Source organism: Leiobunum rupestre, chromosome 11 (assembly GCF_980474605.1).
Source record: "Leiobunum rupestre chromosome 11, qqLeiRupe1.1.hap1, whole genome shotgun sequence".
Classification (NCBI taxonomy): domain Eukaryota; kingdom Metazoa; phylum Arthropoda; class Arachnida; order Opiliones; family Sclerosomatidae; genus Leiobunum; species Leiobunum rupestre.
The window spans coordinates 2,999,280-3,019,090 of NC_143394.1; the positions used below are offsets into that span (position 1 = coordinate 2,999,280).

General features: G+C 36.4%; 1 protein-coding gene and 1 long non-coding RNA gene across 4 annotated transcripts; one reads left to right on the top strand and one right to left on the bottom strand.

Annotated features, from left to right (window-relative positions):
- Positions 1 to 7,572: 7,572 nt before the first annotated feature.
- LOC149921120 (beta,beta-carotene 15,15'-dioxygenase-like) lies at positions 7,573 to 18,704 on the bottom strand. Its single transcript, XM_090163009.1, has 11 exons — positions 18,687 to 18,704; positions 14,241 to 14,357; positions 12,136 to 12,394; positions 11,618 to 11,756; positions 11,415 to 11,553; positions 10,729 to 10,949; positions 10,096 to 10,362; positions 9,740 to 9,845; positions 9,566 to 9,675; positions 8,238 to 8,346; positions 7,573 to 7,848 (listed from the first exon to the last, which is right to left on the bottom strand). Exons 2-11 carry the CDS (start codon positions 14,353 to 14,355, stop codon positions 7,694 to 7,696), a joined length of 1,620 nt encoding a protein of 539 aa, XP_090019135.1. The 5' UTR covers positions 14,356 to 14,357; positions 18,687 to 18,704; the 3' UTR covers positions 7,573 to 7,693.
- LOC149921121 (uncharacterized) lies at positions 16,419 to 17,258 on the top strand. Of its 3 annotated transcripts, XR_016477403.1 has the most exons (5): positions 16,419 to 16,522; positions 16,595 to 16,689; positions 16,770 to 16,810; positions 16,875 to 17,105; positions 17,144 to 17,258. It is a non-coding gene; the product is annotated as an uncharacterized LOC149921121 (long non-coding RNA). The 3 variants fall into 3 exon arrangements; XR_016477404.1 differs by having other exon boundaries at positions 16,419 to 16,689; positions 16,770 to 16,815; positions 16,951 to 17,105; XR_016477402.1 differs by having other exon boundaries at positions 16,419 to 16,689.
- Positions 18,705 to 19,811: the final 1,107 nt, after the last annotated feature.

The following is a 19,811-nucleotide window of genomic DNA, read 5'->3' on the forward strand; positions in this document are numbered from 1 at the left end:
TTGAAATTTTTCTAGGGGCACAATAATATTTTTAAGGGGGCACCGAGACTTTTTGAGGGCGCACCACGGGGAACTCTCAGATTTTTTGGAGGGGGCACAAATTATTTTTGAGGGGGCCTGAATCTAGGTATCGCCGGATATATTTTTGTCGCTAAACTAAACTATCTATCTCAACTTTAGTCGCATGATGACTTAGGCCTAAGGTGGTGCCTTGGGTATTAGCCTAGCTGATTATTATTATTATTTTTTTGGTTTTTTATTATTTTTGAACTATTGTTCACCCAATTAATAGTCGAAATACACATTTCTAGCTAGTCTCCTCTGTCAAAAAAATTCTAAGAAGAATCTAAATATTTGCTAAGAAAAATAGAAATAATTTCTAAGAAGAATCTAAATATTTGCTAAGAAAAATAGAAATAATTTCTAAGAAGAATATAAATAATATTTTAGAAGGACCCTGCCCATGAATTAATTAATGTAACTTGATGAATTGTTCCTTCCCAAGGTAGTGCCTTAGGTATTATCCTAGCTTATTATTATACAGGGTGTTTTAATTTGATCGTCCCATTTGGCTAAAATCTATATTACCTAGAAATGTGAAATTTTTAGGGTATACACTGTCGGGGAAGTACGTTGTTATTTGTAAATTTCAGAAAAATCCTTAAATTTGTCACGGTTCTGGAATTTTCATTTTTTTAACGCTAGGTGGCAGACGAAAACTGTCAATGACGAAGTTGTAGAGCATACTCGAAAACCACAAATGAAATTGGTTTGATCGGAATAGGTCAATTTGTCACCGAGATATTAGGTGATGAAAAGTAACAGGTTGGTAGTAGGTGGCCTTAGCCTTTTCACAACTAATTTAAAAAGAAACTTATCCAAATTGTAAGGGTTGTAAGACTGATAAAAATGAACGTTTTTGGAACTAATTTTGGTTTTTGGTAATTAATTTTGAGAGGCAAAAACAATTCCCGAAAGAGTTGCAAAATTAAAAAAAGAGGTTGTAAGAAGTCTACAAAATGTCTAATTTATGCCATCTAAATTTCCCAAAGGTTTTTGTGAATTGGCACTTCGTTTAAATTTAGGTTTCCTTTTTAAGAATTTAAAGCGCGGAGTCACCAATATTTAATCATTATCTCAACGTTCTTCAGTAATTAAGTTTGCCTCGTTATAGCCGTGAACAGCGGTCCAAGATGGTAGAGTTATACTACGGGGATGGTCATCAAAACGCACGTCTAGTAAATTAGTTTTTTGAAATATTATATCCTGACAGTCGACCAGATCACCACATTATTATCCGTGCTGCTCGTGACTGGAACATCATAACATTATTAAGGAAGACACAGTCATCGGCTTCTTTGTCGGCTACCCTCGAGCAATCTCCAAATTGGAATTGTCAAGGTATTATGTCTGGAGTGTCCTTGACGACCATAACTTTCATCCATATCTTGCCATGCTCCACCAAGCACTTCACGATGGTGATAGGTGACTTAGATTGAACTTTTGTAACTGGTTCAGTACCACGGCCGATGCAAATGAAAAAGCCTCCGTTTACTCCTCGTGTCGGATGAGTTCTCATTCTCGAGAGACGACCCATTTAATGGACAGAACAGCCACATGTGGAGCGATAAAAATCCGCACTGGGGATTTCCTCACCACAATCAGGTCCAATTTCACTTCAACGTCTGAGCTGGTCTACTAGTTCAAAACACGTTCATTTTTAGCAGCCATACAGATATTACAATTTAGCTAGGTTTTTTTTTTAATTAGTTGTGAAAAGGCTCAGGCCACCTACTATCTATTTAATTTATTATTTTTCATGACCTAATTTCTCAGTGACAAATTGACCTATTCCAACGAAATTAATTTCAATTGTGGTTTTCGAGTATGCGCTACAAATTGTTCATTGACAGTTTTCGTCTACCACCTATAGTTAAAAAATGAAAATTCCAAAACCGTGAAAAATGTTTCGATTTGGCTGAAATTCAAACACCCTCTATAATAACTAAGAAGCTAAATAATTTCGAAGAAAAATCTAAAGTTTTTCTATTAAATAAAAAAACGTTATTTTCACTGTACGTAGTAAAAAATCTACAATCATATTTAAAACATTTCCTAACCCCCAAATCAGTGAACCGGACAAAACTAGAGCTCGGTGAAACGGATAAATTAATCGCCAATATTTCAATTAATCATAAAAAATCCGTTTAATTGTTTATTTATGGATATTATTCACGACTATTATACAATTTCATATGCAATAAATAAGTTTTTATTCGGATAATTTTCGGATATGGATATATAAGAAATGAACGGAAATTTCCTATTCTAACGCCGAGCCCTAGACAAAACATTGCTACCGGAAAAAGTGTCGTTAATATCGCGATAAAACTAAAATAATATTAAAAAAAATCTAAAGATGACACTCAATGAACAACAAGCAGCTGCTGAATTAACACGCATCAATGACTTATTAAAAGTGGAGTCGGTGAGGGAAACAGCGAGAGCTGGTGTGGCCAATCTCATCAAACAATTGGTCACTCTACTCGGAGAAAAGAAGCCAGGGCACGAGATCAAAGATTCAACAGAAGGAAGATATCCTAAACCAGGTAGACCCCGACACGACATCATCAGTTACTTTGTCGCTGGGACCAAACTCGAGGAGGAAACCGAAGAAGTGATGAACTTTAAAGAAAAAATATGGTAGTGAAAAAACAAGTCGAAAGTTTTATCAGCCAGAGAAGATCCGAATCGTTCCAATCAACCGTCATTTCGAACGCCGATGGAACAACCAACACAATTACCATCATTCACGACAGCGATGAACTAAAACTACCAGCGATGCAATTACCCAAATTCAGAGGTGATATATAGCTGAGTGGGCTGGTTTTTGGTCATAGTTTGAAACTTCGGTGGACAAAAAAGAAGGTTTAGGTAAGATTATAATGCAATTATCTTTTCTCCTGTATCGACGGTAAAGCCAGGAATCTATTTCTGGCATAGAAGCTTCACCGGAAAATTACGATGAAGCGGTAAAAATTTTAAATTAAAAATATAATCGCACGGATTTTGTAATTCACGCTCAAAGATAAAAATTGATGACAGTTAAAACAGTTAGTGATTCTAGTACTGACAGGCCTACGAAAACTCTATGACACTGGTCGTACAAATAAGCATTAGATGTCTAAAAGCTTTGGGTAAGACGCCACCTTAAGTGGCCACTTTATTTTCCTGCCGCCCAACAAAAGACTTGATTACAGGAGAGCGCGTAAAAAAGACGGAAATTGGAACCTAGCCGCCTCGGTAGAGTTCGAACGTAAAGAGGTAGAGGGTTGCGAAACTTGTTCCCTGCACGGTGATAATAATTGCGAAAACCACGAAAAATACCAAAATCACTCGTCAAAGCAATCCGCTAAAGTGGAAAGGTGCGTTTCAAATCTAAACAGCGCGTCAGTATCCGCTTTAAGCATCCAAAACGGTATATTTTGCGAAGAAAACTCACGCTAGTATTAATTGTAAGAAACACCCTGCAGAAAACCACAGAAAAATCATCAGTGATAAAAATAAGCGCCTCATAGGTTTACGTTTAAATCACCAAGCTGCGGACTGTCAAAATGTAAATCCTGCAAAAATGGTGCCGTACGATAATTCCTTTATTCGCGCACGAATTAATCGTTCTGGCAACACCGGTCGAATGTGGTAAAACCATATTCATACAAACGGCAAAAATCTTGATAAAAAATTCTTAAAATCATGAAAACTTATTTATTGGACCAAGGAAGCGAAGTGAGCTTCGTAAAAGAAGAGGTTCCGGTCGTCGAAAAACCACAAATGCCGAGCGGAGAATCCGAAAACAAATTTCCAAAGACTTAATGGTGAACATCGTGGAAATCGAAGAATTGGCGAAAAAGGTAGGAATTCGCCTTACCGTTGAAGCCAGCCTAAGCAGCGCAAGTAGCACCGATATCGGGCTTCTTATAGGTGGCGACTATTGCTGGGACGTCGCAACGAGTAACGTTGGGCAACCAACGGTCCAGTCGCACATCACGCTAGCGGACTACACTCCAACCTAACCACCGTCAACGGCAATCAGTGTCAGCCACACACTCAAATTTTTTCCGGGATCTCGAAGCTTTAGGGATCAACCAGGATGATGATCAAACCCCGCTCGATCACGAAATCATAGAGAGTTTCAGAAAACAAGAACAATTCAAGGACGGTCGTTAACAGGTAAATCCGCCATGAGAAGCGTCGAAACAAATTCTTCCAAAAAGTATGAAATATCTCGTCAGAAGGTTTAAACAAGACCACGCACTTTATCAAGACTATCGCAAAATAATCGAAGATCTACTGGCGAACGGAATCGCTGAAGAAATACCGAGCAACGACAGCATAGTGAAGTCCATGGGAAAGCTAGCCTTACAAAAAAGGTCTCAAGAAATCTTGGGAAAATCCTAGGGAGCTCCAAGTAGTCTAGGGGGGTTTGAACGTTTTGGGGAAATATTGGGGAATTTTAGAGAAAAATTTGGATTTACTTGGAATAGTAGTCTTAAGAACTCTTGGCATAAATAAAGGGAGGTTTTGGAAGAATTTAGGTTTGATTGTATTACTATTTTTTGAAGGACAAGGGCCCAATAATAAATGTTTTGAGACAGAAAAAAACCAGATCTTGTTATATAAATAATAAAATATTTTATTGGGTTTAAATATTTAACAACAATTTAAAAATTAACTAAAAAAACATTTAATATTAAAATCAAATAGCAGTTGATTGAGTTTTAATATTTTAAATTTAATCTAAAATAACATAATTAAAAAATGTCAAAACGAAATAGATTGTCAAATATTTTAACATTCCGCATAAAATATCCAAAGTTATAATCATTATTGATTATCATAAATTTCTGTTTAAAATGCTTTGGGAAATGTTTAGGGAATTCTTTGGGAAATGATAAGATAATTTTATGGTATTCTTTAGAATATATGTTTTTAGAAAAACATATTCTATAATGTTTCTAAAGAATTTATTTTAAACATTTCTTAAGAATTTCTTTAGTACGTTCTTCGGAAAAAGGGGCCAATTTTCCCCATATTTCCCAAACGGGTGCTCAAAACATAAGTAGCACATCATAGTTTTTCACCGGAATTTAAATTTATAATTATTTTAATTTACAATTTAAATTTGGTGCTAGTTTTTCTTATATGCTGTCGTATGTTTAGTTTTTTAGGGGTTAAACAAAAAAAAACACTCAATTTTGAAAGAATTATACGAATTTAATGGTGGTTTATAATTAAGTATTTGTGACGTATTTTAGGAAGAGGGGGCCTTTTCAATTGTTACTCTTCATTGTGATCAAAGATAATAAATAATAAAAATAATAATAATAATAATAATAATAATTTCATTTCGTGTTGTCAAAAACACTTTTGGCAAAACGAAAGTCCAGTGTAACGTTTCCCTTCCAGGTTACATTGAGGCCCTTTGAGGGGTACATGATACCCAAGTTTGAACAAAATCGGTGGATAACACCTCGGGTACATACCTTTTTAGTCTCCCCAATTGGCTATTTTTAACAATAGGTACTTTTGTTTTTTTTTGTTAATTGTTTTTGGTTTATTTTTTGTCAAGGATTACAATAATGCAAAAGTTTTAACCGCAATTTATTATTTAGAAGGATATGATAAATATAAAATTGTTACTTTCCAGCAATTTTTACCTCGGAAAATACGACATATTTTGAGATTTTTGATGACGAATTAAATTTTTAAAAGTGTGCAAACCGAAAATGTGTTTTTTTTTTTACGGAGAGTCAGGAGAAAATATTTTATCCTGGGAGAATTCAATTCGCTAGATACTAAGTACGATTTCACTGGATACGATGTCCGTAGGTGGGGTTAGTATTTGCACCCAGGAGGAGGGAAAACTCCTTCATGTGGGATCGATTCATCTCTCAGTCGCTCTCTCTTGTTTAATTCGCACCACAAGAGACTATACTAGGTACTGTCCTCTAAGTCGCGTTATAGATGGTACAGCTTGATTAGCAATAATGGGGCTGGGGTGGCGCCGCGCGCCCCTAGCGCTCGAGCGAAGTGAGTGCGCGGTGCCGTGAGGCGCCAATACTTCGTTTACGAATCCAGTTTTACTTTTAGTTTGAAACTTGCTTATCGGTTGTAGTTTTGCTTTAGACAGATAAATTATGTATTACTTTCGATTTCGGTTACTTTACCTAGTCAAAATTTCACTGTTGTTGTGCGCTCTTCTGGTTCTCTTTTACTCAATTTCTCATATATCAAATTTAGTAATATCTTGCCGTGAAATATATTTCGTCATCAGTCCTACCTTATCCAACACGTACAAAAATCTCGAAATATGTCGTATTTTCCGTTGTAAAAATTGCTGGCAAGTAACAATTTTACATTGATCATATCAAGAATGTATTTATTTATACTCAGGGAGAATGAATATGTCGAGACTATCGACGGACACGTTGAGCCCCTAACCCCGTCACGCTAAGGGGGGGGGGAGGAAAAAAGGAGGCGGTCTTATTTTTTGCGTCCTCGCAGCAGCGTTAATCGCGTCGAAAAACGTAATTTTTAAGAACCAATGAGATTGCAGTATTATTTGATTTTATTAAAGCGGGGGAGCATACCGGGGGGCCCAACGGGTGGAATTGGAGAAACGCTAAAAATAATCTCGACATATTCATTCTCCCTGAGTATAAATAAATACATTCTTGATCATATCTTTCTAAATAATAAATTGCGGTTAAAACTTTTTGCATTACTGTATTCCTTGACAAAAAAAAAAACAAAAAACACACCAAAAACAAAAGTACCTTTTTTTAAAAAATCCCGTTAAATTTAATTTTATCAATATAAATAATCCTAAACACTAAAACATTGGAAATATGTTGTTAAAATTAAATGGAAACAAAATTTGTACGTTGGTTACTTAATTTACGTTCGGACTTAACTTGACTAGCTGTTATGCCGGTATGCCTTTTAGTAAACGTATAAGGTATGTTCTTGCTATTTTATCGATAACCCAGGGTACACGAAGAAAGGTATTGGATAGTACTAAGACAATGGTAAGAACTAGGAAGTTCATAGGACCGCAGTTCATGCACTGCCTTCTATAGTATTATAGAAGGCAGTGGTTCATGGTTACTACTTCGTCGTCGTGTATCCTGCTTGATTATAAAAATTCAGACATGCAATCCTTTCGAGAAGCCGTTCTTTTCTACTTTGAATTCTTTTCGATTGAAACTGTTCTAAAAATAATTATAATTTAATCGAAAGGTGTCTGCACTATGCTTAGTTCGAACATTAAACAAAACATTTCGTTAAAAAACATGCATGTGTACCTATTTTAAATCGTTTTGTTGGAATATTCTCTTGGCAATTGTGCCACAACGTATTATGGTAAAAGATTTTAAATCATTTTCTAATAATTAAAATCTTTTAGGTTTAATGATATTTTATTTGTTACATTTTGTTTCATATAAAATCAGGTTCCAATATTTTCACAATTCCTAATTGTTCACGTTTTGGAAACATTAAAAAAAAATAGCATTTATGTTTACAATTTTATTTTCAAGATATAGTCTTTGAGTTGCATATTGTTCCATACGAAATCGGTTACAATATTTTCAGTACAACTGTGCCTCCTCATTTCAACTTCACAACGATAAACTTATAATGGAACGTAAGGCCCGTGGAAAGAATTGGTAACCGCTGAATTGGTGACGAATTCAACCCTAGCGAGTTCCTTCATATTCTTGGCATCGAGGACCAGTAAGGTCACCTTGGTTTCGTCTTCGAGGTGCAACAACGAAGACAGTATTACACCTAAACAGAGAAAGAACCGTTTTATCAAGAAGGCTTAGGCGGAACGCCATCCTGGTTTTCAGGATCTTTTTATGGAGAGGTCAGCACACTTCTGATTTATTTGTGCAATACTTTTGTATTTGTTTCATGCCGGAAAAACAATATCCATATGCTACACTATAGTGTAGCCTTTTTTTAATCAACTTTAATTTTCGTGCTAAAAATCATACTGGTTTCGCTAGTGGTCATTAGATGACGCAATAAGAAAATATTTTTTCTCCTTGATGTACTTCACTTATCGTCAACAGAAGCAGACTACGCTTGTGAAGAACGGGTTGCACTATTTTAAAAGGCAGAGAAAAAGGGACGGCGTTGACCTCTGCACGAAGAGATCTTGGGTTTATATTTACCATCATCCTCATCTTGCGAATTAGGCCCTGGAACGAAAATGGGTTCTGTGGGGCTTTTCCCACTTTCAGACCACGAAACGAAAGTTTTATCGGTCACATTTATTTTTGCCTAAAATGAAACACTGAGTTAGTTTATTTACAATTTAATAAAAAATATGATATACTTATGACGATCAATTAACGCAACCTGAATGTGAAAAAACAAATTCCCTTCGGCGAGGGTGGGGGGATAATCTAAATGTGTAAGCCACCCTGATTAAAAACATGTCACACCCGTTTAAGGCAATTACTAGATAAATCGCTTCAGAAATAGGCCGTACCTTTCTTGAAATAAACGTTACCCCAGATTACTAAAATGGTCGCCAATAGTCCTTTAAATAAAAGATATTTCATAGCCGATTATAGAGTTTGTGCTGCCGCGACTGGACATATAACCGGTTTGTCTATGGTTTCTTTTTATATTGCCAAAGCTAATAATTTTCTATGCATAGATCTGGCAGCATTTTTCAACAGGGGGGAAAGACAGTCAGAGAGGGGTTTATTTAACCGCCTATTAGTATTAGCAAACATCCAAAAATTGCATTAACTATATCAGTAAATGGCCGTAGTTGTCGGCGGTTGTTTGATGTCCACTTTTGAAATGAAATTTGAGTAAAAAATAGTTTATTATTAAGAAATATTATTACGCAATGCTTTTTACGGTAAAAATAGTTAGCTTTGAAACTAACAAAGAAAGTATTTATTTATCCATGTGGATTGGATGACTGTGTTGAGACGATTTTTAAGCGTTGCTTTTAACTTCCCGCTGCTCGATTAGTAAGTTCCTTCCGCCAAATTTGAAATCAAATCAGCGCGATATCTCCGTGCTTCCGACACTATTGAAATACGGCTCTGAATCCCCCCCCCTCCCATGCCGAGGAGCTAAATTCGTCCATGATGTACCATCCAACAGAGTCATTATCTCTAAATATAAATAAATACATTCTTGGTATGAACCAAGATCGAAATGGTCGTTATAACGTTAAAAATGCAAATTCAATTAAGTCGAGTTAGCTGATGTTGATACTAGTGGACTAAATTTCTGGTAAGAATGATTTCGACTTTAGTATTTTTTACATTTCTTTGGAAAATGGTGATCTTGACCTTGAAAATGGCGAACTCAAAATTTTAGTTCGAAAATATACTTAGATCATGTAATAAAAGACTACTAAAACGTGGTGATCTCGACCTTCAAAAAGGCGACCTTTAGAATTTGAAACTTGACCACCCCAGATTTAGTTCGATACTTTCCCGAAGAATTTTTATTAGAAAATTCTGGCTATACGTACCAAGCATGATTCAAATTCTCCAGTTTTCTTCCCAATACCGTAGAGATATCTGTAGTTCTTCCCGTTGTACGTGTCGTAATTCACTTGAGGCATTTCAATAGTGTCCAGACCTATAAATGTCAGAAGAAACTTTTAATCTATCGTCTCTTTTGTTAGACAAATAGCTGAGCGTACCTTCCGAGAGGAGGTCAGCGTGGCATAAGATGGAGCCATCCTTTTGTTTGTACGCGACTGCTGACGTGCCCGCCAACGTCACGAGGTTCTTTTCTTCTGGAACTGTCTGGCGTATCAAAAACGTTACTGTTAATTTTCTAAAGTAAATTATAAAGTTGTAACTCTTTCGCCACACATCGTATAGTATTTAAGCCAAAAAAAAATTTGTGACTTGACTCTAAAATATCGATTGGTACCCAGCTTCACCCAAACGTATTCTACTGTTACCAATTTAAGTCTTTCCCACTCGTGTAGTTACAAACTTCGCCACAGATCACCAAAGCGCCCGTAACGTAAAAATCTGGAATATATCTTACGGAAATATCCCCGGTCGTTGTGATAATAGGCAAGACGTATCTTCTAGCTTGCCCGTAGGTCTTTTGCCATACCGACAAATCGTTAGAATTTAGATGTTCGATGTAGAGAGACTTGAACATCTCTCCATCTTCGTAGGCGCACAGATCGACCACCAGGTGTCCGTCTTGCTCGTAGGCGTTGGCGTGGTGGAAAATCATAAATGGATTTGCCGTGTACTTCAACGGAAGCGGCTTTCCACTTTTCTTGTCGACGACGTGAAACTTCACCTTCAAATAGAACAAGGTATTGTAGACAATATGGAATGTTGAAAAGATTGAATTCAGGTTAGCAGAGAGTACGTAGCCACATCTGTTTCACATGATGATATTCTCCGCGTGGTTTTTCTTCTGTACACCTGTATATGTTCTTGTTCGTAATACATTTTCGCCCTAGAACACTTTACAATCTGCTATATTCTCAGCCCTGGTATTTTGTAATTATAGTACGACTAATTGCGGTAGCTTATAATAAATGTCTTCCAAAGCTGCTAATATTTCAACTAACTAATATGGATGTAAAATAATAGATATATGGTAACATAAACCAATTGATACAGTTATGCAACTTTATTAGAGATATATGGAAAGTCTTACTAATTCATTTAGCTGCCATTGGAGGCAGCCTGATAAAGTTCCGCCTTTCATTGTATTCCAAAGTAAGCGCGGGATGTTGATCAGCAGCGGTTGTTCGGCGAAGATCAGGTAGTTCTCCGAGGCGCCGAAGCTGTGGTAGTAGCTGGGATACAACATGCGCCCAGAAGGGATCTTGCACACGATGCTGGCCTCTTCCAAAGACTTGTTCTTTTCGTCGTTATCTGTAAGAGCCATGTTATCCCCAAATTAACAGATTTTCTCGGTATTCGATACTGATCGAACCTTATCAAATGTACACGCTTTTATCGATCTCCATCATTGATCAAACGTTACAGGTTTCATCGATTTTATCTCTGCCGATGAAGATCGAATGCTAACTACCTTATCGACGCTGAGCAAACGTTAACTATTTTATTGATGTTTATACAAATATTACGATTTTCATCATTTAAACGCTGTTATCGATTTCAATCAATGATTTAACATCACAAGTTTTTTTCGATCAAAAGTTACTGATTTAATTAACCAATTTTTTATCCATTCTGATCAAACATTATCGACTTTATCAATGCTGTTCAATCGTTAATAATTTTATATTTGTAGGTTAAACTTGAACAATATCATTTGATTAATTTAAAAAACTACACTAAACTATTTGAAAGTGAAAAAATATAATGTCAATATACCACGTGAGGGAGGAAATTTGATGAAATTGTAAGACGGCCATTTGCTGAACGAATTCCCCAGATTGTACACGGTGCCGTCATTCTCGTAATGCGCATGCGCAGTTGCGGTGTTCACAGCCAGATAATTAGACAGATTTTCCTGCGAAAGAAGTTAGGACATGATTCTACAGTCCATATGTTACGACCCACTGAATGTAGAGTACTTGTTCTTTCGTGTCTAATGTCTCAACGTCAACTCGGCGGATCAAATTAGTTTCAGTCGCGGCGTAGAATTGGTCTCCGATTTTCAGAACGTTTATGTTCGTGTTATCCGTCATTTCTCTACTGAACATAGATTTAAATCTGGAACGAAAATAATATTTTGGTTCATAAGTTGTAATTAAAATCAATTACTTAATTATAGCGACTAGTTTTTGGAACTAATTGTAATAATTTGGGCTGCTTTTACAGCAAAGGACTGAAATTTATTAGTATAGGGAGAATTACTTTGCTGAGAGGATTTCTAACGTTGTTCACGGTCTGCCGGTGTGGTCTTAGTCATTCTTCATAAGTATAAATATATTTTTGATATAGTTTTCGTACGCGCCACTAAAAATTTTTAAATTTATCGTGACTTTAGTACGTTAGACATGTAAAAAGTAAGTAACAGTGACGTTAGAATTTTGGTTGCATATTCTCGGGGGCTCACATTATCTAATCAACCATTCGCCGAGCTAATTACCTGTCGAATATGGTGGCGCAGGGGTCGGGAAAGGCGGCAGTTCCGAATTCAGACACTACGATTCGGTTGGCACTCGTGTTCTTTTTGTAACTTTCGCTACGGATGAACTTGCTGCGATAGGTGACTTCTCCGTCTTTGATGGCGAAGTTCTGCAGAATGGCCAGTCCGTCAAACCAGTGCTTGTACTTGTCCTCGCCCACTCGCATCATCCCAGGACCGTTTCTCAACAGACACCCTTTCACCCATTTTGGGATTTCACCTGAAATGTTTGGGGTAATTCTGTAACATGCCTTTTGTTAATCTTAAAGAACAATATGTATGTGCAACCTCTAAAATATTTTTCTTCGTATAAAATATATATGGCTAAGATCACAGTGAATTATCTTTTAATGTCAACAGTTAAATATATATCGACACGGCAAGAATGGAAATTTAATCGATCTATGTGATACATACTAGGTCGGCTCAATAGGTGTAGCGTAAATTCAATTGAATCCTATTAAATTGAACATACTTTGCTTCAGGGCCGTAGCCAGGTCATCAATGTAGAGCGGGAAAGCCGTTTCTTAGGAGGGGCGAGAAGTAAAAACTATGACTTAAAATTGCACCAATTCCACAAAGATTTTGGCTCATCAGGCCATTCTGAAACGCTGTACTAAATCCATAGCTGCTTCTGTCACGGATTTGATTTCACATTTTCTTTCCACCGCTGAGCTTCCCGGGGACTGAAAACGTGCCACCCTAACGCCGTTGCTAAAGGCTGGTTCGTAAGACAACCCTGATAAGCAGTGGCGATTTTCCCCACAGGCGCACGAGGCGCGCGCCCTAGGGCCCCCGATTTCTAGGGGCCCCATTTTAGCCGAAAAACCGAAATCCATTAGAAATGTTTAAATGCGCTACATGGAAGTAGCTTTATTTTTCGTAATAAATATTTTAAACAAAATTAAATTTATAAAAATAAATAATTATTAATTTACATACAACACTTGTTTCAACATGAAATAAAATTTTCAGGCCATACTAAGCTACTCTATACGTTATCTGAAAATTCCCGAAATGCAATCCTGGATACGCCCTTGGCTTAAATGGCCTTGTGGAAAAAGGTGCCCCAAAATCAAACTGCGCCTAGTGCCACAATTTACCTAAACGCGCCGCTGCTGATGAGAATTTTAAAATCTCTAAAAAGTGTCCACTGTCACCACCCATCTGAAAACTCAAAATGCTATCCCCCAGGCTCCGTATGGGTTTCGGTTTGGCTATAGCACGGATACACAACTTCTCTTGCTTGTTGATTTACAGAGTGCTGGGCTTGAGAGTGCTTCTCAAGTAAACATTATCGTTCTGGATTTGAGGCGTTGAACACTGTCTCCGCACCAACTTCTTCTTACTAAACTACGTAGCTATGGAGTCCACGGTGCTTTTCTTTTGTAAGACGCCTCCTGTCATTATGTACCAAAATTTCACGTAGTTGGTTCCAGAGCTGAATCTGTATTGTATCCTGATTCTTCTGGTGTACCCCAGGGGCTTATTATCTTTGCAGTCTAAGATACGTCGGTAGCAGCTCTGGGGCTGTCTCTAGGCTCTCTATTTACGCTTTCCCAGTGACTAAGACGCACTTCCATCTGGCTGGGAATAAACTTTGTCCTGGACCTCCTGCTGGAAGCTCTAACTAAATTTCAAAAATGCAAGGCCCTTAGTCTCCATCGCCCTGGTCCAGATGCTTTCGCGTCTTGAACACAGAATCCACGTGGGGACCCAGCTTCGGAAAAATAATTTTGTTCCATCATTTGTTGGGAACTCTTTGCAGGACCTCCTGAAACGTCTCCCGAGATGCTCTAAATTCCTCCAATTTCCAACACTAGCGTAATAAAAATTGCTCACGATGCAAACAAAATATTTCAAAATAATATTTGTCAGGATTAAGGGAACGATGCTTTTTAAAATAAGGAAATAAAAATAATCGGAAATTGAAACTTCAGACACCTAAAAGAGTAACAAAAAATATCTTCTGAAACGTGGAACACCAGGTCGTACTGGCCCCCTCATGGCTACGAGCCTGCTTTGCTTTTAAAAAATCGCATTAAGATTTCAGAGAGACCTCTTACCTGAGCGTTTGCCCTGTACAGGTATTTCCGTTTCTTTGGAACATGACCGGCCGGAGATATTAGCAAAAATATCCCGCTCCTTCGCTTGTCCGTTTACATTAGCGGCATCTGCCATAACTACAAAAGAAAATAATGACTGCTGAACCAAATTAAAGGCCTGCCTAGCTATGGATTTTTTTACGACGAAAGACTTCGATAGCTGAAAAATTTGCCCTTTGCGTTGAAAACATGATAAAATATGGCGAGTTATCTGATATAATCTAATCTTGTATCTAAGCGCAGCTGTTATCAGAATTGTAGGTTAATTATAATTCCATAATCTGTTCTTCGCGAGTGCATTGATAGCGAAAGAAAATTTTGTCTAGTATCCTTCGAAATATCAGTCGCTAAAGTTTCATTCGCATCGCCTTATCTGAGGCAAAGTGAAATAATACAATGATACAATTTTCCTTAGTAATATCAGAAGTATATAAGATATATTTAGGATAGAAGTATTCCATCGTCCTATATTGCTAATTTCATTCTCTATTAACTTATAGGTTCCCGCCAATTTTTCAAAAAGCGTTCTGGCAGAAACAAAAGTTCGGGTGTGGAATACGGTACAACTCTCATAATATATTCGACATTCGAATCACTAAATACCAACATTCCAACAATTTTGTATTGGATGTTGGAGTATCTATTTTTGATCAAAATAAACAGCCGCTTTTGACGAAAAAAAGATATGTGTGGCTAAACAGCTCAAGGGAATAGTTGTTTGGACTTTACTAAAAGTATATTTTGTTACCTATTATGTACGCCGCGGACGCGGTACTAAAAGACATTATATTTCGAGTTAAAAGTGTATTTTTATCCCAACATACTAACGTTAGGTTAGGTTAGGTTAGTAATTTTACGTTCTACGATGCTTTCGCGTCCTACAGCGGGATATTAAAAAAATGTTTTTGGAAAAAACAATAATATTTCATCAAAAGCGTCGTTTTATTTTGAACAAAATATGATACTGTAACGTTCAATTATTTTATTTTCATTTAGTGAATAAAATACCGGATTCATTATACTAAAAACTTGTTGAGGCTAACGGTAATAGTTAGTGTAGGGAGCTGTTGGCTCGATCGTGTGGCATGCAGGGCTTGCCACCACCCTCCTACGCATTGTAACCCGGCCACCTGAATTAAAGGCTTCAAAAGTCGCTTGATGACTTAGGCCTAAGGTGGTGCCTTGGGTATTAGCCTAGCTGATTATTATTATTATTATAATTCTACCCGAAATACGTCACATTGATTTTCTAAAACTATTTAATTGAGAAAATATGATATATTAATAACTAAATGTCCCTAGCCATTGTAATAATTACATTTTACATCGGTAGGGGGAGTAATAAACGTAAAATATGTTGAACTTTGATGATATGTAAACTTTCGCGGTAGAAATCGGGTCCATTAGAAAGTGCCTTAAGCTTCATTTATACCTCCTAGACTGACACTTCTTACGTAATAGGTATAATAATAATTAAAATATTAAAAAATGTATTTATATTTGAGAAATATTTTGTTTAGTTTCGTCTATTTGTTTTTTTATTACGTAAGTGCTGATGTAACATTTTCCATTAATGTTTTCTAAACTGTGGGTTAACTGTAGAGAACCGATAATTTACCAACGCAGTTTCTATTCTGCGTGCAGTTTGCTCGAGTTTGCCTATTTCCGAGATAATACCAGAGAGTGTAAAGTCGCTTCGCTACAGAGAGGCGCCTCTTTCTATCCCCGTAATGTTAAAATTTCGTGGTACGTTTTTTCCCCATGAGAGCGTTGAAGAAGCAGACGACGGTGTTTGCAGTTCCCGGACACAAGGTGGCACTGTAAAATTGCTTATCAAAGAAAAATAAATTTTGCTCTCAGTAGGTTAAAGTTGAATTCAGCTCAGTCAGCTGTGATGTTGAATTATTTTAAGTATTTAAGTAAAACAGTTTATTTCGTAGGAAATATAAAAGTAAGTTTATTATCAACTGTACTTTTTTAATATATCAAAAGAAATTCGTGGAATCTAAAGTGGAATATTTTATGGGCTGGCCAAGTCTTAATTAAATATACCAAAACCATGGTAGAACATAGCAGCGGTGAATTAAATATTCTGAAATATAATTAAGAACATTTTCTTTTAGAAGGTTCAGACTTTCAATGGCTTTGCAAATTTCTAAATCTTCGTCAGTGAATTGTCCTTTACCTTGCAAAACCCAATGGTTATCATATTTGGACAATTCTTCATCATGGTCCAGGAGCTGGTACTTTAAACGAGTCTGTTTAAAATAAAGTCATCCAAATTGTCAATTCAATATGAATCTGATGGTTTTAAGAGGCTATTGACTGATGCAGCTCTGTACGCGGCCTGGTATTGTTGAGGATTTGGATGATCTCAATTGTCTCCTTATTGGCGAAAGGAACCTAAGTAGTTTTCTAAACATCTTGACTAATTCTTGCAGTTACTAGGAACTTAAAACCAAAATTATCCTTTATATCATTCCATAAGAGTAGCAAAGACTGAATTGATAGTTTCCACCCTTCAATACAAGGTAAGGTTTTATACCTACAGTTCTGAAGCTACCATATATTAAACCTTTCCAATTTTTCTTTCAGCATTGGTATGTGGATGGATTGATCAGTCATTGCTCTCTTACAGTGTGTTTCATTGTTTAATGTCCTGCTATTGCAGCAATCAAAAAGGCCGTTCATGTGTAAGAGGAACTCGGCTGTGTATGTGCTTTCAATTGTTAACTCTCCTAATCCCAGTGAACAGGCCATTTGAATTAGAAACACTTTGACTGCAAATTTGGGCAGCTAAACTGACTTTCATGTTAGAAAATGCTGGTAACTTGATATGTTTACGTTTTGATAAAATGTTGTAGGACTGCCCAAGAAACTAGATTGCCTTCCACTATTATGGGATACCGTTTGAAATTGTTCCTCACACTTTTCAAGAGATGTGGAGGATCAATTTCAATGAATGGCTTTTCCACTGATATCCCCATACTTTTGAACAAATTTTGATTGCCTGTTCCTTGGTCAATAAGGCCAATACGTTTCAGGTGAGTTACACAATCATGAAGCAATATCTTCAAAGTCTGTTCGTGACAAACATCTTTTGTGAGGAAGTAACCAATTGGTGGTTTGAATTTCAGTTTTATGTCATTCACCATGAATACTAGGGCCTGATTTGCGTACTATTTTGACCTTCCATATGGACCGAAGTCTACGAAACCTAGCTTCAATGTTATGGTTTTCATTATTGTCAAAATGTTTAGTTGAATGGCTATAATTATGTTCAGTACAAATATATTTAAATGGAATATAATTCAATAGATAGTTCTGGGTTTAAATTCATAGGAATTGACTTTATCCACTGTAAAAAAAAATTTCATTTAAAGCTAGTGTTCATCATTGTGAATATTTTATATAAATTATCATTTTCTTCGTTGAATTGATTTTGGAGGGCATAATTTGGCATTTGTAGTGCTGCGTTTACCTTACACCAGATTGTAGTTGTAACATGATCTTCAGGTGCATTTTCATTTGCTACTATTTGAATTAATTATAAATGAACATAAGGCAGTAAGAGACCATGGCGGGATATGTTTTTGCCTTCAGTTTACCTAGGGAAAACCGTGGTTTCATTGCAATTTTCCAAAAAAAATAGTAGGTGTAGCTAATGGTGTAAGCCTGTTTTTGGTTTTGATATTCATAAAACAATCGTCGGTGAAATGAAGACCGCAAAATACGAGGTTAAAGTGTAAGTAATCTGTAGTTTTATTTTGGAGCTGTTCACGGTTTACATTTTGCAGCCACTGCAGAACTATTAAGTTTTAACTTTTTTAAGAAATGTTAATGCATTAGAATAGGCTTATTAAATTAAAACGCGTATTCACCGGTCTTTATCCCTTGGAAAAAAAAGACAGACGCGTGGTTACCTTTTTATTCGATTTACAATTTTAAGCCGAACAAGACATTTCAAAATAAATTAAACTCGCAAAAATACCTAAAACACTCTTCCTTTTTTGCGTCTTCTCAAACTCTAATCTAGCGCGCGCCGGAGATACTACTAGCGCCATCACACGCCCGGGAATTGTGGACATTCTCGGCGAATAAAATCGTACCACAGATTTTTTAAAGAGAGGCGCCTCTCTGTAGCGAAGCGACTTTACACTCTCTGATAATACTGACAGAAATGCGTCGACCAATTATCTATCGTATCTTCGATGAGAGTAGGCGCGTCCGAGCCGCGGCGTGATAATATTAGTAACCTTGGGTTATTAAAACGTAAACCGTTAAAGTTTTAAAGCATTTTAAAAGTTTATATTAATTTAAAACATTGTTTCAGCGTCTTATAGATACGTAACTCAAATTTTTTAAATTTTACACGATTCGAAATGAATCAAATAGGTAATAACATACGCTTGGAAATAGCAGACGAAATCCTTTATCGGAACAAATACTCTCTTTTTTCAACTTTTTAAACATTACGTAGTAGAGTAGAAAACGCGACGCACCAAAAAGGGATACATTTATGACTTAAACATAATTAAACTTTTCGATAGAATATGGGTTTGGTTGGGAAAAGAAAGTAATTATAGGAGCTAAAGTATTAAAAAAATAAAATAAAATTTTGACTTTACGTTGTTTTAGCACTACGCTTTCGCCTTTTTTTATATTTCGAGAAAACTAAATTATAAGTTTATAATACGCAGGGTTCGTACACGACCTGGAAAAGTCAGGTAATTTGAAAATGTTTCCAAAATGTCAGGGAATTCTAAAATTATTCCAGAAGGTCAGGGAAAAGTCAAGGAATTTTATAATGACCCCAAAAAATCAGGCAAATACATTTTTGGAAGATGTATTAAAAATACATAATAAATATTATTCAAGATTTTACCTCAAACCATTAATTTATTCTACAAAAATGGTCAGGGAAAATTAGGTAATATGGTCAGGGAAAACCTGGAAATTTCAGGAAATTTAATTCCGGATATTTTGAACAAACCCTGATATGACCCATATAGTGTTTTATACATGTATGTATTTGAAATTTTATTTGCAAATTATTTCGTTGTTAATTTTGGAATTTATAGTTTCAGAAAGTTTGTTAAATTAAGTCTTTAAGTAGATTTACTTTCTACGTAGGAGAAAATAAAAATCCTATCGAATACACGCAGGGCCGGAATGAGAAGAGATTCTTTAGGGGAAATATTTTATGCACCTCAGCGTATTTCGTCAAAATTTCCAGTAAAGCCTTAGTGGAAATTTGGGGGAATTTCATAATTTAAAATATAAGTTTCTACAATTTGAAAAACATTGTCGCTCCGAGTTCTACCTGTTTTGAACGCTGGTCGTTCAATTACGGTGGTTGCGAAATTTGGTACTTGTCTCGCCAGGGAGTGCCCTTTCCGCGCTCGACTGGGGCCAAGGCCCTGCACCGGACTCATCATCCTGAATGCGCCCCGTCGCATCGATAGAAACTTAAGTATCAAAAGTCTTTCGAGACTTAAAACTTGAATGATCTCTTCCGACCCGCCTTGCGGT